This window comes from Mobula hypostoma, chromosome 12 (assembly GCF_963921235.1).
Source record: "Mobula hypostoma chromosome 12, sMobHyp1.1, whole genome shotgun sequence".
NCBI classification, from domain to species: Eukaryota; Metazoa; Chordata; class Chondrichthyes; order Myliobatiformes; family Myliobatidae; genus Mobula; species Mobula hypostoma.
This window is the reverse complement of record NC_086108.1, coordinates 50,219,689-50,246,623: the sequence shown is the minus strand read 5'-3', so window position 1 is coordinate 50,246,623 and position 26,935 is coordinate 50,219,689. Positions and strand designations below refer to the sequence as shown.

Sequence of the window (26,935 nt, the reverse complement as noted above, 5' to 3'; positions counted from 1 at the left end):
GAATGAGACAGAAGGCCACAAAAAATGACTGGCTGCATCACAGCCTGGTATGGAAATACCAATGCCCTTGAGTGGAAAATCCTACAAAAAGTAGTGGATATGGCCCACGTGTTCCTGATATTTATTGCTTATTTATTTATTATTATTTCTTTCTGTTTGTATGTATGCAGGTTGTTGTATTTTCACACTAGTTGAATGCCCAAGTTTGTGCAGTCTTTTCTTGATTCTGTTATGGTTATTATTCCATTATGGATTTATTGAGTTTGCCTGCAAGTAAATGAATCTCAGGGTTGTATATGGTGACATGTGTACTTTGATATAAATTTACTTTAAAATTTGTATGCAGAAGAACTTGCAGATTGGGAGAATGGGCAAAGAAGTGGCAGATGGAATACAGTGTAGGAAAGAGTACGATCGTGCACTTTGGTAGAAGGATTAAAGGCGTTGATTATTTTCTAAATGGTAGGAAAATTCAAAAATCAAAGGTGCAAAGGTCCCCGTGCAGGATTTCCTAAAGGTTAACTTGCAGTTTGAATTGGAGGTAATGAAGACAAATGCAATGTTAGCATAAATTTCAAGAGGACTAAGAGCAAGAAATTAATGCTGAGGCTTTATAACGCATTGGTCAGACCAAACTTGAATATTGTGAGCAGTTTTGGGTCTCTCATCTAAAAAAAAGATATGCTGGCATTGGAAAGGATCCAGAGGAGGTTCATGAGAATTTTCCCAGGCATGGAAGGGTTAACATGGGAGCGTTTGATGGCTCTAGATCTGTACTCGCTAGAGTTCAGAAAATTGAGTGGGGACCTCTTTGAAACCTATCAAATATTGAAAGGCCTAGATAGAGTGGATGTGGAGAGGATGTTTATTTTTGTGGGTGAGTCTAGGACCACAGGGTACAGCCTCAGAACAGATTCAGTTAGAATAGAGATTAGGAAAAAAATTCTTTAGCCGAAGGATGGTGAATCTGTAGAATTTATCACCACAGACAGCTGTGGAGGCCAAATCATTGGGTATATTTAAGGCAGATGTTGAAAGATCCCTGATTAATCAGGTGTTAAAAGTTACAGGGGGAAGGCAGGTAATGGGGTTGAGAGGGATAATAAATCAGCCATGATGGAATTTTGGAGCAGACTTGATGGGCTGAATGGCCTAATTTTGCTCCTATGTCTCATTGTCTTATGATCTTAATACATTATTTAAGAACCTGTGAGTAAACCACCCTCACGCTCAGTTCAAGCCACTGAGTATTGAACAGCTTCAGCCATTTATGGTCTGTAATACTAAATTCAATTATTTATTTTTTTCCGAAGTATTCTAGGTGAATTGTTCAATGCTAGAAGTGAAAACAAAGAAATAAGCTGCTGGAGTATTTCTCCAGGGTCAGGCAGCACGTGTAGAATGGAACTCCAGGTCACTGGTTCTTACAGAATTGTGTTGAGAGGTCTGTAACTTGAAGTACTGAGTGAAAATCAAAACGTTTACGGAGGTTAAAATGAAATGATTGCAGAAGTGAACTGGAACTCCCCCCCGGGAAGGGTGTCTTGACAGGAAGGTCAATTCTTTCTATTTGAGAAAGAGGCGAGAGTTCCCTTTTCTTGTTCCTATATAAATGTCAGTAACTGTACAGTGGATGGCCTCATTCAACCATCCACACACTCATTTCCAGCATGACCAGTTGCACCACAAGGAGTGAAAACATACTTTGAAATCTAAGAACTGACTTATTAGAAAATTGCAGAATGCAAAAGTGATGGGGCAACATGAAAGAAAACCAAACAGAAGAAACCAAAATAAGTTTCTACTACATAGCAGTATACAGGAAGGAAGTGCCTTTGCTTGAAACACTGGTCTTTTCTGTCTTTTCAAGCGTGGACCAGCTGCTGTACTTTTTTTTTCTCCAGCAATGACACAGGCTCAACCTCTTAATTGATTTCAGCAAAGTTCTGAAATTGTAGAACAATGTTGTAAGTCTATACATACTGCCTTGTGCCATACAGAGAAGATTGGATGGATGTAATTGTAACAAAAATACTTGGATTTCTCTGAAATGAGTCTGAGTTTGGTGAATAATGAATTCTGAGGCTGGGAGAGGGGCTTAGGAAGTACAACAATGCATCTGAAGGAAAATCTGACGCAACTTAATCTGCATTTCATACATTCTAATTTGTAATGCTGTATCTCTAGCATTGATCAGAAACTAGGGAAGGCTCACTGTCTCACAGTGAAAGCTGGTAAATCATCGTGGGTGAAATCTCAAATATCTACTGAACCTTGATTCCAAACAGTAAGATATCAACTGCCTCCGACCACACTGAAAGAGAATTACTTAAAGTCCAATACTGTATTACAAATCTTCAGTGTCCTTTTGGGAAATAACTCCGAATTAACTTTTTCTAGTTCGATAATTTCATCTTGTAAACAATTAATAAATATCCTTAAAACAAAGTTAAAAACAGATTACTGATTGGAACACAACATATTGATTGTTTTTATAAACTGCTAACCATGTTACCTGGTGATGTTTAATTATTATGGCTATGGTGGTGGCACAAAAATCTGCAGAAGGATTTGGGTAAGATTGCTCAAATTATTTTGCACTTCTGAACACTACAAAGCACTTTGCAGGTGATGTAGTTAATATAACAAAGGCAACAGCAGCAAATCGGTACACAAGTTTCCCCCAAACAGGAATGTGGTCATTACATTGGCCAGGGCACTGGGATAACTCTTCTCCTCCTCTTCAAAATGGCATAATGTTAGTAGTCATTTGACTGAAAGCAAAAGGGCTCAACTGTAAGGTAGCACATCCAACAGTTCACTGAAAATTTTGGTGCTCAGATTTTTGGAGTGAGATTTTACAATTAACATTCTGGCTTAGGGCCAGGAGCAATAACAACCACATGAGCAGCAGTTAAACTGTAGCAGGGAGGGGATGCATTCAGTTGATAGCATTCTTTCCTGTAAGCCAAAAATTTCATTGTAAAATCCCACTCAGGAGATCTGAGCGGAAAAATTAAGACTGGCACTTCAGTGCAGTGTTCAGTGAGTACACTATTTCCATTGACACTTTTTGCTTCAAACGTCTATTAACTAGTCCATCAAACACGAGAAAATCTGCAGATGCTGGAAAACCAAGCAACACACACAAAATACTGGAGGAACGCAGCAGGCCAGACAGCATCTGTGGAAAAGAGTAAACGATGTTTGGGGCCGAGAACCTTCACCAGGACTGAAGAAAAGAAGATGAGTAGGAAGGTGGGAGGAGGGGAGGAAGAAGTACAAGGTGGTAGGTGATAGATGAAACCGGGGGGGGGGCGGGGAGGAGGGGTGAAGTAAAGAGCTAGGAAGTTGACTGGTAAAAGAGATAAAGGGCTAGAGAAGGTGGGATCTGATAGGAGAGGACAAAAGACTATGGAAGAACTGGAAGGGGGAGAAGCACCCAAGGGAAATGATGGTCAGGTAAGGAGATAAGGTGAGATAGGAGAGTGGAAATGGGGAAGGTGAAGGAGGGGGCGGACAATTACTGGATGTTCAAGAAATCGATATTCATGCCATTAGGTTGGAGGCCACCCAGATGGAATATAAGGTGCTGCTCCTCCAACCTGAGTGTGGCCTCATCATGACAGGAGTGGAGGCCTTGGATTGACATGTTGGAATGGGAAGTAGAATTGAAATGGTTTGCCACCAGGAATCCACCATCAACTCTGCTCTCAAATGCATCTCCCCCATTTCACGCACATCTGCTCTCACTCCATCCTTCCGCCAACCCACTAGGAATAGGGTTCCCCTTGTCCTCACCTACTACCCCACCAGCCTCCGGGTCCAACATATAATTCTCCGTAACTTCCGCCACCTCCAACGGGATCCCACCACTAAGCACATCTTTCCCTATCCCCCCCCTGCTTTCCGCAGGGATCGCTCCCTACGCGACTCCCTTGTCCATTCATCCCCCCATCCATCCCCACCAATCTCCCTCCTGGCACTTATCCTTGTAAGCAGAACAAGTGCTACACATGCCCTTATACTTCCTCCCTCACCACCATTCGGGGCCCCAGACAGTCCTTCCAGGTGAGGCGACACTTCACCTGTGAGTCGGCTGGGGTGATATACTGCGTCCGGTGCTCCCGATGCGGCCTTCTATATATTGGCGAGACCCGACGCAGACTGGGAGATTGTTTCGCTGAACACCTACGCTCTGTCCACCAGAGAAAGCAGGATCTCCCGGTGGCCACACATTTTAATTCCACATCCCATTCCCGTTCTGACATGTCTATCCACGGCCGCCTCTACTGTAAAGATGAAGCCACACTCAGGTTGGAGGAACAACACCTTATATTCCGTCTGGGTAGCCTCCAACCTGATGGCATGAACATTGACTTCTCAAACTTCTGCTAATGCCCTACCACCCCCTCGTACCCCATCCATTATTTATTTATTTATATACACACATTCCTTTTCTCTCTCTCCTTTTTCTCCCTCTGTCCCTCTCACTATACCCCTTGCCCATCCTCTGGGCTTCCCCACCCCCTTTTCTTTCTCCCTAGGCCTCCTGTCCCATGATCCTCTCATATCTCTTTTGCCAATCAACTGTCCAGCTCTTGGCTCCATCCCTCCCCCTCCTGTCTTCTCCTATCATTTTGGATCTCCCCCTCCCCCTCAAATAGTACATTTGATAGAGCATCAGATGAAATAAGTTTCAGTCACTGAACACGAGGAAATCTGCAGTCCTGACGGAGGGTCTCGGCCTGAAACGTCGACCGTACCTCTTCCTAGAGATGCTGCCTGGCCTGCTGCGTTCACCAGCAACTTTTATGTGTGTTGCCACCAGGAAATCCTGCTTTTTCTGGCAGATGGAGTATAGGTGCTTGGCGAAGCAGTCTCAAATCTACGTCAGGTCTCACTGATATACAGGAGACCAGATAGAATAGATAGCCCAACAGATTTACAGGTGAAGTGTCGCCTCATCTGGAATGACTGTTTGGAGCCCTGAATGGTAGTAAGGGAGGAGGTGTAGGGGCAGGTGTGGCACTTGTTCCACTTACAAAATAAGCACCAGGAGGGAGATCAGTGGGGAAGGACGAATGGACAAGGAAGTCGAGTAGGGAGCGATATCCGTGGAAAGCAGTAAATGGGGGGGAGGGGGAGTGAAAGGTGTGCTTGGTGGTTGGATCCCATTGGAGATGGCAGAAGTTATGAAGAATTATGTACTCGACACAGAAGCTAGTGAGGTGGTAGGTGAGGACGAGAGGAACCCTATCCTTGGTGGGGTGATGGGAGGATGAGGGTGAGGGCAGATGGACGCAAAATGGAAGAGATATGGTTGAGTGCAGAGTTGATGTTGGAGGAAGGAAAGCCCCTTTCTTGGAAGAAGGAGGACATCTCATTAGTTCTGGAATGAAAAGCCTCATCCTAAGAGCAGATGTGACAGACGCTGCCTGGCCTGCTGAGTTCCTCCAGCATCTTGTGTATGTTGAAGGAATAGTCTATGGTGCCATTTGGAAAGGGACCAGGTGTCCTGGCCAACATTAATTTCTTAATGTGCCTAATAAATAGATTTTCTGGTCATAGTTACACTGAGGACTATAATAGGCACAACACCTCCAAGCAAAGTGCATATGGCTTGCAGGTGGAATCTAAGTTACCCCTGTACATGAAGGTTGTTAGATTGAGACAAAGTTTTAATACAGTAATTTTAAAAGAACCTAAAATATTAACTTTATTTTTGAGTATTTGGTATACAAGTTTACTGAAGACCCACATCATGTCTTTGGAAACATTTCAGAAACATGCATTTTGTTCCAGCCACAGGACTGGCTGTTGTTGGTACTGCCAGTTAACTGTCCAGTGAAATGGTGTTGGCTGAAACCCACTGCTGGAACGTTTGTAACTCCGGATAGAGTTCAAAACTCATAGTGCTGTTCATTTTCTGTCCACCTCTCTTCCAAAATTCAAACATGTTCCCAAAGTCTTGAGCCCCCGGTCTTCCATAGGACTCCACAAACTCTCGGACAGAAATCTGTCGCAATAAAAGTGAAAGCATCATTCTGATCATTACAATAATGTTGTCCTGATTTCAGGCAGTACTTAACAGCACAAATGTAATTCAGGAATATTGAATAGTATTATGAGCTGGGAGGATTTATCTTTATTGGCCTTTAATGTACCAGGAGATGTTTCAATCAGAAAACTAGATAATATCTGAGATATCTTGTTTCATAGGGATATTCCCAGCATCGGTTTAAAGGCCAAGGTTTAAAATGGCATGGATGAAAAACTGCACAGTGAGGGGAATGACACTGCATGGTCAGGGTTCATGAATTTGCAGGTTTCAAAAGGAAGGGAAATCTGTTTAAATCTCAATGTAGGTGATGAGATCAATCATGACATTTAAACAGAGGGCAAGAATAAGGAAGTGCACTAACTAGAATTATAAAGATCAAGACAATAATGCTCACAGTATCATTAATGAGGGAGAAGACTGGAGGAGGATTGTGCATCAAAGAATAAAGGGATAGATGCTCTTCAAACAAGTGCAGCCATCAATCCTGAAGAAATGGGTATTTTACAGCGCATTTTTGTGTTTAATGCTTATTTTTAATTCTTTTATCTGACTTGAACATTTTGTAATGGCTCTGAATGTCACAGATTTTAAAAATTCAAAATTGCTCAGAATAGTGAACCATCATAGGTGTCAGATACTCCAGGGTGGAGCTCAGTGAATGACATGCCCTCCTTACTTGGCCCTCTATTTCCAGAGACGGTCATTTTGGATGAGGAAGTGAGTGAGCACCAACCAAAATGTTGGCAGTCAGGTTCAATGTGATCTTGTTCACTGAATCAGGTCATATTGTGAATAGTTGCCTGCCTGTGACTTGCATGAGATTATGTGAAGTTTTTTCTAAATATATCTTTGTGAAGGCTTTGTAAACACTGTGGAGGAGAATTTCATTTACCTTATTTAGGTTCCTTAACCACTCAAGGATAAAGGAGGTAAAATTTGCTTGGATGCAGAGAATGTGAGTGAGGTACTTAGTGTGGACTTTGCTTCAGTATTTACCAAGGAAAATGATATGGAGGACCAGGAGATCAGTGCTGAGGGTATAAATATATCAGGGCATTTAGAGGTCAAGGAGGAGGAAATGTTGGGTGTCCTAAGGAGTACTAAGGTACTTAAGACCCCAGGTTATTGAAGGAGGCTAGAGACAAGATGGCTGGGCCCGTCCCGGAAAACTGGTGAGTGGCTAATGTTGTACCTCTATTTAAACAGGAAACAAGGGGAAATCCAGGGAACTATAGACCAGTGAGTCTCACATCAGCTGTAGGGAAATTGATGAAGAGAATTCTTAGAGATAGGATATATGAGCATTTAGAAACCCACGGCCTAATTAGGGAGAGCCAGCATGGCTTTGTGCATGGCAGGTCACGCCTTACCAATTTGATTGAGTTTTTTTGACAAGGTGACAAGAGAGATCGATGAGGTTAGGGCAGTGGATGTTGTCTACGTGGATTATAGTAAGGTGTTTGACAAAGTGCTCCTGGGAGGCTAATCCAGAAGATTAAGGTGCATGGGATCCGCAGCGAATTGGCTGTTGGGATTCAGAACTGGCTTGTCAATAGAAGACAGAGGGTAGTGGTTGAAGGGACTTCTTTGAGCTGGAGATCTGCAATTAGTGGAGCTACATGGGGACCGATGCTGGGACCTCTGCTGTTTGTAATGCATATAAATGATCTGAATGAAAATGTAGATGGGTGGATTAGTAAATATGCAGATGATACCAAGATTGGTGGAGTTGTGGATAGCATAGAAGACTGGCAAAGAATACAGAATGATATAGACCAGTTGCAGATGTGGGCTGAGACATGGTAGCTGGCATTTAACCCAGATAAATGTGAGGTGTTGCACCTCAGTAGGGCAAATGCAAGAAGTCAGTACACTGATAAGGGCAAGGTCCTTAACAGAGAAATCTTAGGATCCAAGTTCGTAACTCCTTAAAAGTGGCTACACAGGTCGATAAGGTGGTTAAGAAGGCTTATGGAATGCTTGCTTTTTATTAGAAAAGGCATGGAGTTCAAAGTCAGGAGGTTATGTTACAACTTTATAAAACTCTGGTGAAGCCACATCTTGAGTATTGCATACAATTCTGGTCGCCCCACTACAGGAAGGATGTTGAGGCTTTGGAGAGAATGCAGAAAAGGTTCACCAGGATGCTGCCTGGTTTAGAGAACATGTGCTATCATGAGAGGCTGGGTAAAATTAGGGTATTTTCTCTGGAGCATCAGGGGCTGAGGGGAGACCTGATAGAGGTTTACAAGATTATGAAAGGCATACTTAGAATGGACAGAGAGTATCTATTTCCCAGGGTTGAATGTCTAATACCAGAGGGAATGCATTGAAGGTGAGGGAGGTGGGTTCAAGGGAGATGTGAGGGCTAAGTTTTTTACTCAGAGAGTGGTAGATGCCTGGTATATGCTGTCTGGTGTGGTGGTAGAGGCAAATACATTAGAATCTTTTAAGAGACATTTGGATAGGCACATGGGTATAGGGAAGATGGAGGGATATGGACATGGTGTAGGTAGGACGGATTAGTGTTTGGGTGTTTTTGATTTGTTTTTTTTTAGCTGATTTGGCACAAGTTTGTGGGCGCAATGGCCTGTTCCTGTGCTGTATTCTACTCATCTATGTTCTAAAGGGAGCATCCATTATTTCCACAGCCACTTCTTTTGGTAGGCTGTATTCAGATGATCAGCTTTCAGGATTTTAACAGCTTTTAGTCCCATTAATTTCTCCAGTAATTTATTGTATTTATATAATTTTCCCTTAATTCCTCATTTTCATCACACTCTTAATTGTCTCGCATTTTACCCTCTTCCACGAAGACTGAACCAAAATATTCGACTATTTGTTTCCCCTTGTAAATCTTCACTCTACTCTTCCCATTAATGTTCCTGGGTAAAATGTCAGTGTGTCCTACGCCTCAACCACAGTAATGTCACGTTGTTTTTATCCTGCATGATAACCATAGTAAATGAAAATAAACTGCAGATTCTGAAAATCTGTGGAAAGAACAAGTTACTGTTTCTGGCCCAGGACTTTGCATTAGAACCCTGCCTGGAGCTGAAACATTAACTGCTTTTCCCACCATGGATATTGTCATGAATAGTTATCACAGTAAACACAAATGAGAAATATTCATTTAAGATCTTGCTGAGGAAATAACTGTTAAGTGTATCCAGCATTTTCTGTTTTTAGTATCATGGCACTTGATTTCTTGATAAAGCATACCCGGGAATCTTTAAACTGTTTGGGACGCAGGTGATGAGTCAGGATTTGTGCATATTCCGGGACTGTCAGCCTGCCTGCAGATAGAAAGCAGCTCTTCCCCATCCAGCGCTCCGGGTTTTTAAATAAAACTGTCACGATTGGACCAATCTGTTTGATGCTCATTCCATCCATGGCAACCTCTCCCATTGGAATGGCTGAAAAGAACATACAAGGTCTAAAACCAAAGAAATAAGACACTGGAATATTTCCATCTCTGGAAAGAATTCAACACTTGTTAAGCCAATAAAAAGTTTGTAACAATACTGATTCTAAATTTAACCATTAGCTTAATGTTAAAACTCATTTACATTTATTTTTGCTTCATACTCTGAAAAGGTTAAACTTTCTTTCTTTAGCAAATATATGAAGAATAAAACGGAGAGAATAGGTTCTATTAAAGATCAATGTGTGTATCTATGTGTGGTGCCACAGAAGATAGGTGAGGTCTCAAAACAATTTCTCATCTGTGTTTACTATGGAGAAGGTCCTGCAAGCTACACAAATACGGGAAATGAACAGTGATATCTTGGAACATAGCCATACTATAAAAGAGGAAATGCTTATTGATTTGCACTCATAGCATATTAAATTGGATGGATCTCCTGTACCTCACCAAGTGCACCCCAGGATATTATAGGAAACCAGGGAAGAAATTACAAGGTTTCTAGCAGAAATATTTGCATATTTTCATTGCATCGTAGGTAATGCAGGGGAAGACTGGAGGGGGGAATGTCGTGCCTTTATTTTACAAAGACTACAAGGCTACAAGCCAAGAAACTACAGGCTGATGAGTCAAAGATCATTAGAGGAAATGTTACTGGAGGGTATTTTAAAGGATAGGATCTAGCAGCATTTGGAAAGGCAAGGGATGATTAGAGATAGTCAGCAACATTCAAAGTACATTTATTATCAAAGTATTTATACTATATACAACCCTGAGATTTGTCACCTTACAGCCAGTCACAATACAAAGAAACCGAATAGAAGCTATTTAAAAGAGACTGCCAAACACCCAATGTGGAGAAAAATATCAAATTGTACAAACAATAAAAGTAAGCAAATAACATTCAGAACTGAAGTTCACGGAAGTGAGTCCACACGCAGTCACAGTCAATCCAGGAGCCTGTTAGTTGCAGGCCACAGCCTCAGTTCAATGCAGAGACCAGTAAAGCTTGTGAGCAGCCAGCTGAACACCAGCTCATCCCCCTTCTCCAACCCCAACACCCTGAGCTTTTCAAACTGGCCAGGCGCTTAAATCAGCCAAACTGTGGGTCATTTCTTGCTCTCGCCTCACCTTGGTTCTACCGGTTAAAATCGATTCAAAGTCTGCTCCCGCAATGGCCAAACATTGGCTCATTCCACGCTCTTGAGCCAGGGCCCTGCCTCAATTTGGTACGTATTCGCCATGCCGCAACCATCCTGTATCTTCAAGACTTCAGTTCGCAACGCAAAAATGCCAAGTCGTACAGGTGGTTCTAAAGCTCAACTCCAAAAGGGAAGTTACTGGCTACTGATTGCAGTGACCGTTTCCGAGAAAAAGTGCGATTAGTAAAGTAATTAGTAGACTTGATGGCTGCCAGTAAGCACAACTTGAATGTGGGAAATCAATCTCACAGACTTGACGGAGTTTTTTTTTAATGCAGACAAGTGCAAGGTGCTGCAATTCCGTAGGACCGTCCAGAGTTGGTCTTACACAGTGAATGGTAGGGCCTTCAGGAGTGTGGTAGAACAAAGAGATCTGGGAATACAGGTCCATAATTCAATGGAAGTGTCATCAATGGTTGATAGGGTCATAAAGAAAACCTTTGGCACATTGGCCTTCATAAACCAAAGTACTGAGTACAGGAGATGGGATGTTACGTTGAAATTGTATATCACGTTGGTGAGGGCTAATTTGGAGCATTCTGTGCAGTTTTAGTCACCTACCTACGGGAAAGATGTAAATAAGTTTGAAAGAATACAGAGAATACTTACAACGGTGTTGCTGGTTCTGGAGGACCTGAGTTATACGGAAAAATTGAATAGGTTAGGACTTTATTCCTTGGAACATAGAAGATTGGGAGGAGACTTGATAGAGGTGTACAACATTATGAGGAGTATAGACAGGGTAAATGCAAGCAGGCTTTTTCCACTGAGGTTGGGTGGGATTACAACCAGAGGTCATGGTTTAAGGGTGAAAGGTGAAAAGTTTAAGGGGAACATGAGGTGAAACTTCTTCATTCAGCGTGTCATGAGAGTACGTAATGTGCTGCCAGCACAAGTGGATCATGTGAACTCAATTTCAACACTTAAAAGAAGTCTGGATAGATACATGAATGGTAGGGGTATGGACGACTATGGTCCTGGTGCAAGTCGATGGGAGTAGGCAGTTTAAAAGGCTTGGTAAAGACTAAATGGGCTGAAGGACCTATTTTTGTACTGTACTTTTCTATGACTTTATGACTAAACTGATCAAGAGAAATGATAAGAGTAGGGCAGTCAATGTTGTCTTTAGCAAGGCCTTTGAGAAGGTCCTGCAGATTAGATCACTTGAGGTCCATACTGAACTAATCAACTGGATTCAGAACTGACCAGTGGTAACAGGCAGAGTGTGGTAGTGGAGGGTTGTTTTTCAGAGTGGAGACCTGTGACCAGTGGTGTCCTGCAGGGATAGGTGCTGTGTCCACTATTGTTTGTCATCTATTAATGATTTGAATGAAAAAGTCGATGACAATGTTAGTAAGTTTGTGGATAACAAAACTGGTGGCATAGTGGACAGTGAAGAGAGTTATCTACAATTACAACAGGATATAGATCAACTTGGGAAGTGGGTCAAAGAATAGCAATTTGAATAGGTAAATTGATTCATTGCTGTCATATGTACAAGGTATAGTGATAATCTTTGCTCTGCATGCCATCCAGACAGTTCATTTCATTACAAGAGTGTATTGAGGTAGTACAAGGGAAAGCGAGACCACAGTGCAGAATAAAGTGTACAGTTTCAGAGAAAATACAGCACAGGCAGACAGTAAGTTACAAGGCCATAATGAGTTAGATTGTGAGATCGAGTCCATACCTGGGGACAATTCAATAGCCTTATACCAGCAGCATAGAAGCTGTCCTTGAACATAGTGGTAATTGCTTTCAAGCTTTAGTCTCTACATCATGATGGAAGGGGGGATAAGAGAGAATGCCTGGGGTGGGAGGGGTCTTTGATTGTGTGGGCTGCTTTACCAAGGCAGTGAGAAGCGCGGATAGAGTCCATGGAGGGAAGGCTAGTTTCTGTGATGTGCTGAGCTGTGTCCACAATTCTACGTAGGTTCTTGTGGTCTCTGGCAGAGCAGTTGCCGTATAAGCTGTAAAGCATCCAAACAGAATGTTTTCTATGGTGCATTGATAAAAATTAGTAATAGTCAAAGGGGTCGTGCCAAATTTCTTTAGTCTCCTGAGGAACCATGGGCACTGCTGAGTTGATCTACTGCGTGGTTGGACCAGAACTACCGGTGATCACAAACAAGAGAAAATCTGCAGATGCTGGAAATCAAAGTAATACGCACAAACTACTGGAGGAACTCAGCAGGCCAGTCTCATCTGTGGAAAAGTGTAAAGAGTCGACATTTTGACCGAGACCCTTCATCAGGACTGGATAAAAAGATGAGAAGATGACTACAGGTGATGTTCATTTTTAGGAACAAAGCTCTTAATCTTCTGTAGCCCAGTATTGTAAACAGGAGCATGTGCACTGCCCCTTCCTATAGTCAATGTCTTGCTGATATTGAGGGAAAGGTTGTTGTCGACACCATGCCACTAAGCTCTCTAACTTCTTTGTGTACTAGGACTCATTGTTATATAGTTCTCTGAAAGTGATGTCAGGGGTAGAGAGAATTGTGAAGAACATGTTTGGCATCCTTACTTCCATCAGTCAGGGCAATGAGTACAAGATTTGGGATGTCATATTACAAGATGCAGGTGAGACCACATTTGCTGTATTGCATGCAGTCTGAATGCCCAGCTATAGGAAGGATGTCATTAAGCTGGAAAGGGTACAGAAATGATTCACAAAGATGTTACTGGGACAGGAGTGATTAAGTTATAAGCAGAGGCTAGATAGACTATGATTTTCTTCCCCCATGGAAAACAGAAAGCTAAGGAGTGACCTTATATATATTTAAAAATGAAGAACATAGATAAGGTGACTGGTCATAGTCTTTTTCCTAGGGTAGGGGAATCTAAAACTAGAGGGCATGGGTTTAAGATGAGAGGGGAAAGAATTCAAAGGGGACCGGAGGGGCAAACTTTTCCAACAGAGGGTGGTGGGAAGATTGAATGAGCTACCAGAGGAAACTGTAGAACAGGGGTTCCCAACTTGGGATCCCTGGACTTCTTGTTAGTGCTAATGATCCGTGATATAAAAAAGGTTGGGGATCCTGCTATTGAGGGCTCTGTTTCTGAATGCAGAAGTAATGGTTTGGAACATCCGAAGGACAGACACTTCTAGCTACTGATAGACTTATTGGAATCAAATGGCTGCAGGATAAATGTTGATCTGGATACTGATGGATTTCTTCAGGACTTTTACATCTGCCTAGTCAGTCAGGGAGAGCGTGACCCAGAAGATCACATCCTGGTGGTGCTGATCTCACTGGACATTGCTCTGTTCACTTCAGCTTTGGATTGATTGCATTCTGACATCTGGAGTCTTCCCTCAATGATTTTTGGCAGTGATCGTCAGAGGCCAGGGTGCTGCTACTATTTAAAACTACAGCAAGTTCTTCGCAACTCGTCTGCCCTAATTACACTTGCTAAGTTATTCCTTGCCCTCAAACCCATGACAGAAATACCAATCATTGAAACATCTACTGCTGGAGAAAGCTATAGCACCTGGCAATCCAGCTGACTGACTGTACCGGTTACCGAGATGAACAATTTTGGTTTGGGCCTTCAGTGCATGAAGCAAACCATCAGATTCTGAAATAGTGAACAGTCTAGTCTGATTTCCCAATCACATTGAGCCATTGTCCACAGGCTGGCACCAGTTAGTGCCTCAATGTCCAGTTGGCTGATCATCACAACAGTCCAAATGGTAAGTGCCACTTACTGGACCAGCTTAAAAACTTACAAATTCACATATTCTGGACAGTGCAGAGGACTTGCGCAGTAAATGACAGGGCAGTGGAGACTGTTGTACAGTATAATAGAAGGACCTCAGAGAACAAGCGTATAAATCACCGAAATTGGAGATACAGGTTCATCTAGATCCTACTGTAATCTTAAATAACCCTTTTCCCTGTCCAGCTGAAAGGGTTTAAAAGGTGATTTTCATGAACTTCTGAAGCCAAGAGCAATTTCTGACGACCTTCTCCCACGTCTGAAGTGCTCAAAGTTGGTACATGACCCCTGTAATGGTAAGGTTGTGTCACTTCCCCCTACCACCTGATTCTTTTTCCCAACCTCTCCCCTTTTCAGTGGGGCATATTTGAGCTTTCTTGCAGCTCCTATGGGTGGCTAGCTGAAATATAAGACAGAGGAGTAGAATTAGGTCACTTGGCCCATCAAGTCTGCTCTGCCATTCCATCGTGGCTGATATATTATCCCTCTCAACACCTTTCTCCTGCCTTCTCCCCGTAACCTTTGACTCCCTGACTAACCAAGAATCTATCAGCTTCTGCTTTAAATATGTTCAATGAGTTGGCTTCCACAGCCATATGTGGCTATGAATTCCCTAGATTCTCCACTCTCTGCCTAAAGATATTTCTTCTCATCTTTGTTTTAAATGGATGTCCCTCTATTCCCAGAGATTCCCAACCTTTTTTATGCCATGGACCAATACCATTAAGCAAGGGGTCCATGGACTCCAGGTTGGGAAACTCTGCTCTACTTTGAGGTTGTGCCCTCTTGTCCTAGACTCATCCACTATAGAAACATCTTTTCCACATCTACTCTATCTGGGCCTTTCAATATTCAATGGGTTTCAATGAATGGCTATGGAGTACCCTACAGTGACTGCTTCTCCCCTTACCTCTCCTGGTGGTCACTCAGCCACCATCTGAAGTCTGCTTGCTGGGTGTGACCACCTCAGCAAATGTCTTATCTAAGAAGTTTTCAGCTTCCCAGATGGTCCTGAGTGCATCCAACTTCAGCTCCAGTTTTTGACCTCGTTAGTCCAGAGCTGAAGTTGGGTGCATTTCCTGCAGATGTAGTCATCAGGGTGACTGTTAGGTATCCTGAAATCTCACAACTTACAGGAGGAGCATTCTACTGCCTGAACTACTATCCTGACTACACTTGCTATACCTCTAACTTCTCAAATTTAAGTTCTAGCCTGCACCTGTTCTCGCTGAAGCCTGTTGAGCTAAAGCCTGCTCACTCTACCACTGTCCACTCATGTAACGGCTGCTCCACTTAAACTTCTCCTCTTTTTATTGGCCCTCGCTAAGTTACTATTAACCCAAACAATCTCCCGCTTGGCAGACAAGTCCCAACAGGCTTTGCTCACCTTTTTAAACTGGCACCTTATTTCCACCAGGAACTGTCTCCACTCACTATGCAACTTCCTGCTCCATAGAGAAGTCCTGACAGGCTCCGCTCGCTTTTTACAAATGGTGTGTCAGGTCTGCAAGGAACTGTCTCCAACTCACTCCATGATCTCCCGTATCACAGCATGTCCCAAAATATAGGCAACTAGATCAAAAATAAATTCGCCTCCTTGCTATCAGTTGCCCACTGCATACGGTTACAACTCACTGTAGCGTGGCTATTAATGATGTGTTGAGGGATACATCATGAACTCTTTGGAATTGCCTTCCTTGAAGATTATAGTAAATAGAAGAGTTTATTCTAATAACAATTCACTAAAGTTAAATTTCATTCCTTACCAATTTTATAAGTGTTATTTCCAACTGGCTTTGGTTTAAATTTTGTCAGAAAATGTTCAAAGTAAAATGGAACTATTATCTCAGTCTTGGGCAAATTTATTTCATTCATGTAATCATTAATGCAGGCTTTTGCATCCATGTGCCTGGCCGGGAGGCTGTACTTCCTGTGGACGTGATGGGCCCCACTCAGAACAATATGCCCGATGTTGTGCTTTTTGCATGCGTCAGCCATCCTGTATCCCTGCTGAATTTCATCCTGTGGAAAGATGGAAGGGCTTTTGGTAAGAAAGTATGACTGTTTCCAAATAGTAGACATTCAATGACACAGACTGCTTTTGTTTGCTTCAGAGGATTCTACCTCATCATCCCAGTTGCATGGGAGCACCTGGGATACAGATTCTACCCAAATGGAAAGGTGATATGGGACGTGGTAAAATTGCTAGAGTCACCAGTAACCCCGGTGCTTTTACATTCTGTGACAATATCTGGCACCTATAAACTTTCTTAAACTCATGAAGAACATGGACTTTATGTTCCAAAATGGTTAGTTCACTTAAGAGGGGAGGTGTATATAGGGCAGCTGATGTGCTTGTATATGTGGTCATTTACTGACTCAGTTATGGGATTGGCAGCTGGATCAATGAACAAGTAACTCTTTCCCAAATTCCTTTCCTGTCCTAGCTGTTCGGAGCACTGCCTTCACTACCCACTCTGTCATCTCTGGATTTTAGTCAAAGATAACTTTGATTGTTTTGTTCTTTCACCTCTTTCTTTCAACTCCACTTGCTAACTTTAAGATCTCCAAAACTAATAATTCCCGGTCTGTTTTGAAGGCCAGGGTTTCCCCATGCTTCTTCACCACTACCCCAGGACTCAAGGAATTATCACATAGTTGTTCCCTGTACTGACACCAAGATGTGAATGTCCCTCTAATGTCCCGGTAATGGATGTCATGCCTGACTCTTCACTACAGAAAGGATACTGTACTCATTAATAATTCTTCCTTTACCTCCTTTTGTATATTCATTAGATTAGAAAATGAGAACATCTCATTAATAAGATTGTCTAGGCTGTGGTCCTGACTAAAACAATGGAACTTGCGCTGTGTTTGGGTGTTTCACAGTGAACGACAGTCTAACCAACCTGCAGCGGATCCCTGTTGTTAAAGTCAGTGTGCGTGACCGCGAAGCACTTCTGTGCACCAAGCAGAGCAGAGTCCACACTCGCTGGGTCATTAGCGTCAGCCAGTGTGATGTGTGCCCCATCTGCCTGGAGTAGCTGAGCTGTGGGAGAGGTTAACTCTCGCACTACTGCACGCACAATGAAACCACCATCCTCCAGCAAGGCAGTGGCAACAGCATTCCCCTGCTGCCTGTCAGCACCAAAAACAGTCACAGTCTCTGTCATTCTCTGCAAAGGAAGGTTTCAAAGGTTTAGCTGGGGAACTTCAATTCGTCCAGTTGTTAACTGTAGAGAAAATCACAAAAATGTTCTGCAATTCATTTTAAATATTTTCACCAAAATTACTTATCGTTGTAATTTTTTTCAAATATATGTTTCAGAGTACAGATAAAATTCTGCAGCTGCTATCTTGGAGTGTGGTAACTGGGAGCTGGCTGCCTGAGATGGAAATGGGCTTTGGATTTGTGCTGTTGAGCACAGAGATGGAGCTTAAAATGACCAGACCTGACCCAAGGATGAAGATGGGGATTGTGGAACTGTGAATTAGTAAAATTCTTTCCTTCTCAGATGGTAAATGTCCTTAAGAGAGAGTTGGGTGAGCATTTTACTGAGCAAGGAGACGGCTGGGGCAATGTTCATGAGGGACAGTGGCTGATCAGTTTGGCTTCCTTCACTGACTGTACTGATGGACGCTGCACAGTGGACACACTGGGTGCTGGGTGTGCAAACCGTCAAGCATGGCCGTATATTGGTTGCAATTTGCGTGCTTTCATTTACCCACCCCAGACTTGGACGTCTCTCTGTGACCCCTGCATTAATGAATGTCTTGTGCCACTCTTGAACTCTTCCTATTCAGTCTTTGTCTTTCATTCCCCCCTCTTCCCCCGTCTGCTCACCAGCTTCCTCCCCTCGCCATCACACCTTCACCATGCTGTCTTTTCTTTGCCTTCCCCAGTTCTGTGCTGGAGGACTTCCGTCCCATTCTCTTGCTGTCAGGTTATTGTCTGTCTCTCTCCTCCCACCATTTTCCCCCTGCACTTTGAACTTATTTTCCCTCTCCTTTCCTCAGCAGCAGCTCATTGGCTCTTTCCACCTTCTTTCTCTTCATCTTTGGTTCCTTAAGGTTGTTACAGGTGAGCGTGGTAGTGGGATAAGCTCCCACTACAGTACCTATTAAATGCTCCCAATGGTTTGCTTCTCAGATAGCCTCTGACAACCAAATCCAGCTCCTGGCTTTCATTTCAACCACTAAGCCCAGCGGACCCATTTCTACAGACAGGAGAGGGCAAAGGCGGGTTACTGGCGCCTTAAAATCAATCACTTTTGTGGTAGACAAGGAAAAGTCTGATCTCAAACCTCCGCTGCCTTGGGGAAGGAGTAAACCCTGAAGAGGAATCTGGAGATGGAGTCCCTAAGGCAGTCTTACGTTAAGTTCAGTGCTGACTGGCAACTCCTGAAATGCTGCTGGTCTCTGCCATACCTTTGGATTTAATCGGATGCAAAGTGAGGAGGAACCTGCTACATTGGCAGTAACTTGCTCTCCATTTCGTACTGCCCTGGTCTGCGTATCACGAAGACAGGTGGAATGCGAGAGCCATGATCAATCCCAACCAATGGAGGGGCCTCTCTTGCTCTTTCCTCAGCCCCCAGCTCTGCCAGCTCCAAATCTCAGCCTTTTCCTCCCAAAACCTGCTCCTGCTCTCCTTTCCCTCTTCATCTTCGACAGAGAGAAAATAAGGATTGGGCCCACACCTTGGCCCTTGGGATGGTTGTCACCCACAGGTTCCTGGACCCAGGAAGCAAACCCTTTTGTAGTAAATTGGGAGTCCACCTAGGAACTTTAGTGATCCTCATTAATTAATGAATTCTTCGATCAAACCTGGAAAGCTTGAGATCATAGGACCCAGACCATGAGCCAAAGAGCAACTTCATTGACAATATGTTGACTGTTATGGGAGAAAACAATTTCCTTCCCACCCATCGCCCCTTTTCCACCTGAGGTACAATGAAGTGGACTATCAGAATGTTTGACCTGTCACTTGGAAACACTGAACCAAGCAAGTGACCAAACGGGGGCAGGACAACGCAAACAACAGGAATTCTGCAGATGCTGGAAATTCAAGCAACACACATCAAAGTTGCTGGTGAATGCAGCAGGCCAGGCAGCATCTGTAGGAAGAGGTGCAGTTGACGTTTCAGGCCGAGACCCTTCGTCAGGACTAACTGAAGGAAGAGTGAGTAAGGGATTTGAAAGTGGGAGGGGGAGGGGGAGATCCAAAATGATAGGAGAAGACAGGAGGGGGAGCGATGGAGCCAAGAGCTGGACAGGTGATAGGCAAAAGGGGTATGAGAGGATCATGGGACAGGAGGACCGGGAAGAAAGACACCAATGACCCCGTCTCCCGTCTTCAACCCTCCTCTTCTTCATGGACACCCCGCTCTGGTCTTCTGCCTGCTCTGGATCTCTTTATTGCTAACTGCCAATGGGACATCAACCGTCTCGACTTCACTGCACCTTGTCCCCATTCCAACCTCACTTCTTCGGAACGCTCTGCTCTCCACTCCCTCCGCACTAATCCTAACCTTATTATTAAACCCGCCGATAAGGGGGGTGCTGTTGTAGACTGGCGTACTGACCTCTACCTTGCCGAGGCACAGCGACAACTTGCGGATACCTCCTCTTATTTACCCCTCGATTGTGACCCCACTAAGGAGCACCAGGCCATTGTCTCCCACACCATCACCGACTTTATCCGCTCAGGGGATCTCCCATCCACTGCTACCAACCTTATAGTTCCCACACCTCGCACTTCCCGTTTCTACCTCCTACCCAAGATCCACAAACCTGCTTGTCCTGGCCGACCTATTGTCTCAGCTTGCTCCTGCCCCACCGAACTCGTTTCTGCATACCTCGACACGGTTTTATCCCCCCTTGTTCAATCCCTTCCTACATATGTTCGTGACACTTCTCACGCTCTTAAACTTTTCAATGATTTTAAGTTCCCTGGCCCCCACCACTTTATTTTCACCATGGATGTCCAGTCCCTATATACTTCCATCCCCCATCAGGAAGGTCTCAAAGCTCTACGCTTCTTTTTGGATTCCAGACCTAATCAGTTCCCCGCTACCACCACTCTGCTCCGTCTAGCGGAATTAGTCCTTACTCTTAATAGTCCTTACTCCTTTGGCTCCTCCCACTTCCTCCAAACTAAAGGTGTAGCTATGGGCACCCGTATGGGTCCTAGCTATGTCTGCCTTTTTGTTGGCTTTGTGGAACAATCTATGTTCCGTGCCTATTCTGGTATCTGTCCCCCGCTTTTCCTTTGCTACATCGACGACTGCATTGGTGCTGCTTCCTGCATGCATGCAGAGCTCATTGACTTTATTAACTTTGCCTCCAACTTTCACCCTGCCCTCAAGTTTACCTGGTCCATTTCCGACACCTCCCTCCCCTTTCTAGATCTTTCTGTCTCTGGAGCTTATCCACTGATGTCTACTATAAGCCTACTGACTCTCACAGCTATCTGGACTATTCCTCTCCTCACCCTGTCTCTTCCAAGAACGCCATCCCCTTCTCGCAATTCCTCCGTCTCCGCCGCATCTGCTCTCAGGATGAGGCTTTTCATTCTAGGACGAGGGAGATGTCTTCCCTTTTTAAAGAAAGGGGCTTCCCTTCCTCCACTATCAACTCTGCTCTTAAACGCATCTCCCCCATTTCATGTACATCTGCTCTCACTCCATCCTCCCGCCACCCCACTAGGAATAGGGTTCCTCTGGTCCTCACCTACCACCCCACCAGCCTCCGGGTCCAACATATTATTCTCCGTAACTTCCGCCACCTCCAACGGGATCCCACCACTAAGCACATCTTTCCCTCCCCCCCTCTACATTCCGCAGGGATCGCTCCCTACGCGACTCCCTTGTCCATTCGTCCCCCCCATCCCTCCCCACTGATCTCCCTCCTGGCACTTATCCGTGTAAGCGGAACAAGTGCTACACATGCCCTTACACTTCCTCCCTTACCACCATTCAGGGCCCCAAACAGTCCTTCCAGGTGAGGCAACACTTCACCTGTGAGTCGGCTGGGGCGATATACTGCGTCTGGTGCTCCCGATGTGGCCTTCTATATATTGGCGAGACCCGACACAGAGTGGGAGACCGCTTTGCTGAACACCTACGCTCTGTCCGCCAGAGAAAGCAGGATCTCCCAGTGGCCACACATTTTAATTCCACATCGCATTCCCATTCTGACATGTCTATCCACGGCCTCCTCTACTGTAAAGATGAAGCCACACTCAGGTTGGAGGAACAACACCTTATATTCCGTCTGGGTAGCCTCCAACCTGATGGCATGAACATCAACTTCTCTAACTTCCGCTAATGCCCCACCTCCCCCTCGTACCCCATCTGTTACTTATTTTTATGCACACATTCTTTCTCTCACTCTCCTTTTTCTCCCTCTGTCCCTCTGAATATACCCCTTGCCCATCCTCTGGGTCCCCCCCCCCCCCGCTTTTCTTCCCGGACCTCCTGTCCCATGATCCTCTCGTATCCCTTTTGCCAATCACCTGTCCAGCTCTTGGCTCCATCCCTCCCCCTCCTGTCTTCTCCTATCATTTTGGATCTCCCCCTCCCCCTCCAACTTTCAAATCCCTTACTCACTCTTCCTTCAGTTAGTCCTGACGAAGGGTCTCGGCCTGAAACGTCGACTGCACTTCTTCCTATAGATGCTGCTTGGCCTGCTGCGTTCACCAGCAACTTTGATGTGTGTTGCAGGACAACGCAATCCACGGCGTGGACGTGAAATGAGGCACGTCCCTCAAAGAACTCACCAAATCTCAGCAGCGTCTGCCCCAGTTCCAAACTGTGGTAGTTCCGGCTTCTGCAGCCGGCTCGCACTGGGAGGCAGAGTTGGTATTTTTGTTGCCGGGGAAACATGAACGCAGAGCGATCAGGGTGGGGGCACAGCCCTGCGTCAGGGCATCACGGCTCGCTCCTCGGTAACAATTAGCAGAAGAAATCCAATGAGCGGATGCATTGGTTATTAAGTGGAAAATCAAAACAAACGGAAAATGCGTAGGGAGGGGTTGGAATTGGCCCTGTTAAATCGCCCACGTCTTTTTCACTTCCCCTCATCCACATTATTGCAATGTTTAAATGTTTCGAACGGTGTGCGGGTGAAGTCCAGCAGATACTTTTAGCGCTCTTGCCTATTCATGCTGGTCAGCTGAGTCAAGTGGCAAAGTCAGTGCTCTGATTTCCTGTGAAATTGGCCCAGAAGTCAGTCTTGCGTTTGAAGTTGATTTGCAACGCTTCGTTCGAAGAAACTGGGCAGACGCGGCGGTGTCAGGAACCGGTGTAGGACACGCGGTTTCACACATCGCAGCCCCCGCTCGTAGACCCGGAGACCAGCATGTCTTTGACCGACACCATACGGCTGTGGGATGAGGCGATCACGGCAGCGGACCAACAAGAATGGATAACGGCGCTGGATACTCTCGCTGCGATTCGGGAGCCCAGCTCCAAAATCTGCTTCAACATCGGCTCCCTGCACCTCTTACTGGGCCAGTTGAACGAGGCTGAGAAGGTGGGTGAGTGGTCACTCTGCAGGGCCAACCAGAGAGATTTTGTACTGTTTTATCTAATCGTTAAAAATAAGCCAAAATATTACATAATTATGTCAACACTGTAAATCTTAGTAGAAGACGGGGGGAAAAGAATCTGAGAAGTTTTACATAGAAACATAGAAACATAGAAAATAGGTGCAGGAGTAGGCCATTCGGCCCTTCGAGCCTGCACCGCCATTTATTATGATCATGGCTGATCATCCAACTCAGAACCCAGCATTCGCTCCATACCCCGTGACCCCTGTAGCCACAAGGGCCATATCTAACTTCCTTTTAAACATAGCTAATGAACTGGCCTCAACAGTTTGCTGTGGCAGAGAATTCCACAGATTCACCACTCTCTGTGTGAAGAAGTTTTTCCTAACCTCGGTCCTAAAAGGCTTCCCCTCTATCCTCAAACTGTGACCCCTCGTTCTAGACCTCCCCAACATCGGGAACAATCTTCCCGCATCTAGCCTGTCCAATCCCTTTAGGATCTTATACGTTTCAATCAGATCCCCCCTCAATCTTCTAAATTCCAACGAGTACAAGCCCAGTTCATCCAGTCTTTCTTCATATGAAAGACCTGCCATCCCAGGAATCAATCTGGTGAACCTTCTTTGTACTCCCTCTATGGCAAGGATGTCTTTCCTCAGATTAGGGGACCAAAACTGCACACAATACTCCAGGTGTGGTCTCACCAAGGCCTTGTACAACTGCAGTAGTACCTCCCTGCTCCTGTACTCGAATCCTCTCGCTATAAATGCCAGCATACCGTTCGCCTTTTTCACCGCCTGCTGTACCTGCATGCCCACTTTCAATGACTGGTGTATAATGACACCCAGGTCTCGTTGCACCTCCCCTTTTCCTAATCGGCCACCATTCAGATAATAATCTGTTTTCCTATTTTTGCCACCAAAGTGGATAACTTCACATTTATCCACATTAAATTGCATCTGCCATGAGTTTGCCCACTCACCCAACCTATCCAAGTCACCCTGCATCCTCTTAGCATCCTCCTCACTGCTAACACTGCCACCCAGCTTCGTGTCATCCGCAAACTTGGAGATGCTGCATTTAATTCCCTCATCCAAGTCATTAATATATATTGTAAACAACTGGGGTCCCAGCACTGAGCCTTGCGGTACCCCACTAGTCACCGCCTGCCATTCTGAAAAGGTCCCGTTTATTCCCACTCTTTGCTTCCTGTCTGCTAACCAATTCTCCACCCACACCAATACCTTACCCCCAATACCATGTGCTTTAAGTTTGCACACTAATCTCCTGTGTGGGACCTTGTCAAAAGCCTTTTGAAAATCCAAATATACCACATCCACTGGTTCTCCCCTATCCACTCTACTAGTTACATCCTCAAAAAATTCTATGAGATTCGTCAGACATGATTTTCCTTTCACAAATCCATGCTGACTTTGTCCGATCATTTCACCGCTTTCCAAATGTGCTGTTATCACATCCTTGATAACTGACTCCAGCAGTTTCCCCACCACCGACGTTAGGCTAACCGGCCTATAATTCCCCGGTTTCTCTCTCCCTCCTTTTTTAAAAAGTGGGGTTACATTAGCCACCCTCCAATCCTCAGGAACTAGTCCAGAATCTAACGAGTTTTGAAAAATTATCACTAATGCATCCACTATTTCTTGGGCCACTTCCTTAAGCACTCTGGGATGCAGACCATCTGGCCCTGGGGATTTATCTGCCTTCAATTCCTTCAATTTACCTAACACCACTTCCCTACTAACATGTATTTCGCTCAGTTCCTCCATCTCACTGGACCCTCTGTCCCTTACTATTTCTGGAAGATTATTTATGTCCTCCTTAGTGAAGACAGAACCAAAGTAATTATTCAATTGGTCTGCCATGTCCTTGCTCCCCATAATCAATTCACCTGTTTCTGTTTGCAGGGGACCTACATTTGTCTTTATCAGTCTTTTCCTTTTTACATATCTATAAAAGCTTTTACAGTCCGTTTTTATGTTCTCTGCCAGTTTTCTCTCATAATCTTTTTTCCCCTTCCTAATTAAGCCCTTTGTCCTCCTCTGCTGAACTCTGAATTTCTCCCAGTCCTCAGGTGAGCCACTTTCTCTGGCTAATTTGTATGCTACTTCTTTGGAATTGATACTATCCCTAATTTCTCTTGTCAGCCACGGGTGCACTACCTTCCTTGATTTATTCTTTTGCCAAACTGGGGTGAACAATTGTTGTAGTTCATCCATGCAACCTTTAAATGCCTGCCATTGCATATCCACCGTCAATCCTTGAAGTGTCATTTGCCAGTCTATCTTAGCTAATTCATGTCTCATACCTTCAAAGTTACCCCTCTTTAAGTTCAGAACCTTTGTTTCTGAATTAACTACGTCACTCTCCATGTTAATGAAGAATTCCACCATATTATGGTCACTCTTACCCAAGGGGCCTCTCACGACAAGATCGCTAATTAACCCTTCCTCATTGCTCAAAACCCAGTCCAGAATAGCCTGCTCTCTAGTCGGTTCCTCGACATGTTGGTTCAAAAAACCATCCCGCATACATTCCAAGAAATCCTCTTCCTCAGCACCTTTACCAATTTGGTTCACCCAGTCTACATGTAGATTGAAGTCACCCATTATAACTGCTGTTCCTTTATTGCACACATTTCTAATTTCCTGTTTAATACCATCTCTGACCTCACTACTACTGTTAGGTGGCCTGTACACAACTCCCAGCAGCGTCTTCTGCCCCTTAGTGTTACGCAGCTCTACCCATATCGATTCCACATCTTCCCGGCTTATGTCCTTCCTTTCTATTGCGTTAATCTCTTTTTTAACCAGCAACGCCACCCCACCTCCCCTTCCTTCATGTCTATCCCTCCTGAATATTGAATATCCCTGAACGTTGAGCTCCCATCCCTGGTCACCCTGGAGCCATGTCTCTGTGATCCCAACTATATCATAATCATTAATAACAATCTTCACTTTCAATTCATCCACCTTATTACGAATGCTCCTTGCATTGACACATAAAGCCTTCAGGCGCTCTTTTACAACTCTCTTAGCCCTTTTTAATGCTTGCCCTGGATTTGTCGGCCTGCCACTTTTACTTTTCCCCTTTGTACTTTTTGCTTCTACGCTCACTTTACACCCCTCTGTCTCTCTGCACTGGTTCCCATCCCTCTGTTGTGAACTAACCTCCTCACACCTAGCCGCTTTAATTTGATTCCCACCCCCCAACCATTCTAGTTTAAAGTCACCTCAGTAGCCCCCGCTAATCTCCCTGCCAGGATATTGGTCCCCCTAGGATTTAAGTGTAACCCGTCCTTTTTGTACAGGTCACACCTACGCCAAAAGAGGTCCCAATGATCCAAAAACTTGAATCCCTGCCCCCTGCTCCAATCCCTCAGCCACGCATTTATCCTCCACCTCATCGCATTCCTACTCTCACTGTCGCGTGGCACAGGCAGTAATCCCGAGATTACTACCTTTGCGGTCCTTTTTCTCAACTCCCTTCCTAGCTCCCTATATTCTTCTTTCAGGACCTCATCCCTTTTCCTACCTATGTCATTTTAATTTATCAAGAATTTAGGGGGTCTGCGCTTTCAGGGGAAGGGCGTGGTTGATGTATGTAATAGATTTAAGTGCTTTGTTGAAAAGGGGAAATGAAACAGCTCGTGACGCAGACATAAATTTGCTTCAAAATATACCAAAATGAAAGGTGACGGGTCAATGTTATAATCAAATCAATTAAAGGAAAGGTTGTTATAACATCTGTGGAGTATTGCAAATGGCAGCTCTGAGCTTGCAAGTGTGGGCAAAGTTAACGGCTTCGTTTATCATGCAACTCCATTTCGGCAATGACCATATGCAGAAGAGAAGGCCTAATTACTCCTGAATCAGTTTTGCCAGCACTGTCAACAGGAGGTCAGTATCAAACAGAAAACCATCTTCTCAAGTCACGTTGCAGATGTACTTATA

General features: G+C 44.5%; 2 protein-coding genes across 7 annotated transcripts in view; one reads left to right on the top strand and one right to left on the bottom strand.

Moving 5' to 3' along the window:
- Nucleotides 1-5,713: 5,713 nt before the first annotated feature.
- On the bottom strand, nucleotides 5,714-22,327 carry LOC134354793 (nmrA-like family domain-containing protein 1). 5 transcript variants are annotated; one of them, XM_063064055.1, is made up of 5 exons: nucleotides 22,194-22,327; nucleotides 17,323-17,589; nucleotides 16,180-16,435; nucleotides 9,287-9,480; nucleotides 5,714-6,019 (listed from the first exon to the last, which is right to left on the bottom strand). In XM_063064055.1, exons 2-5 carry the CDS (start codon nucleotides 17,584-17,586, stop codon nucleotides 5,837-5,839), a joined length of 897 nt encoding a protein of 298 aa, XP_062920125.1. In that variant the 5' UTR covers nucleotides 17,587-17,589; nucleotides 22,194-22,327; the 3' UTR covers nucleotides 5,714-5,836. The 5 variants fall into 5 exon arrangements, with proteins under 5 accessions (XP_062920125.1, XP_062920127.1, XP_062920124.1 ...); XM_063064057.1 differs by lacking the exon at nucleotides 22,194-22,327 and adding an exon at nucleotides 22,024-22,165; XM_063064054.1 differs by lacking the exon at nucleotides 22,194-22,327 and adding an exon at nucleotides 19,114-19,488.
- A 445-nt stretch (nucleotides 22,328-22,772) lies between these two features.
- The window catches only part of ncf2 (neutrophil cytosolic factor 2), a 55,501-nt gene continuing 51,338 nt past the window's right edge, over nucleotides 22,773-26,935 (top strand). For both annotated transcript variants that reach the window (XM_063064053.1, XM_063064052.1), the window contains exon 1: nucleotides 22,773-22,948. In XM_063064053.1, coding sequence (XP_062920123.1) covers nucleotides 22,775-22,948 — 174 coding nt within the window. In that variant the 5' untranslated portion in view covers nucleotides 22,773-22,774. The remainder of the gene's footprint in view (nucleotides 22,949-26,935) is intronic.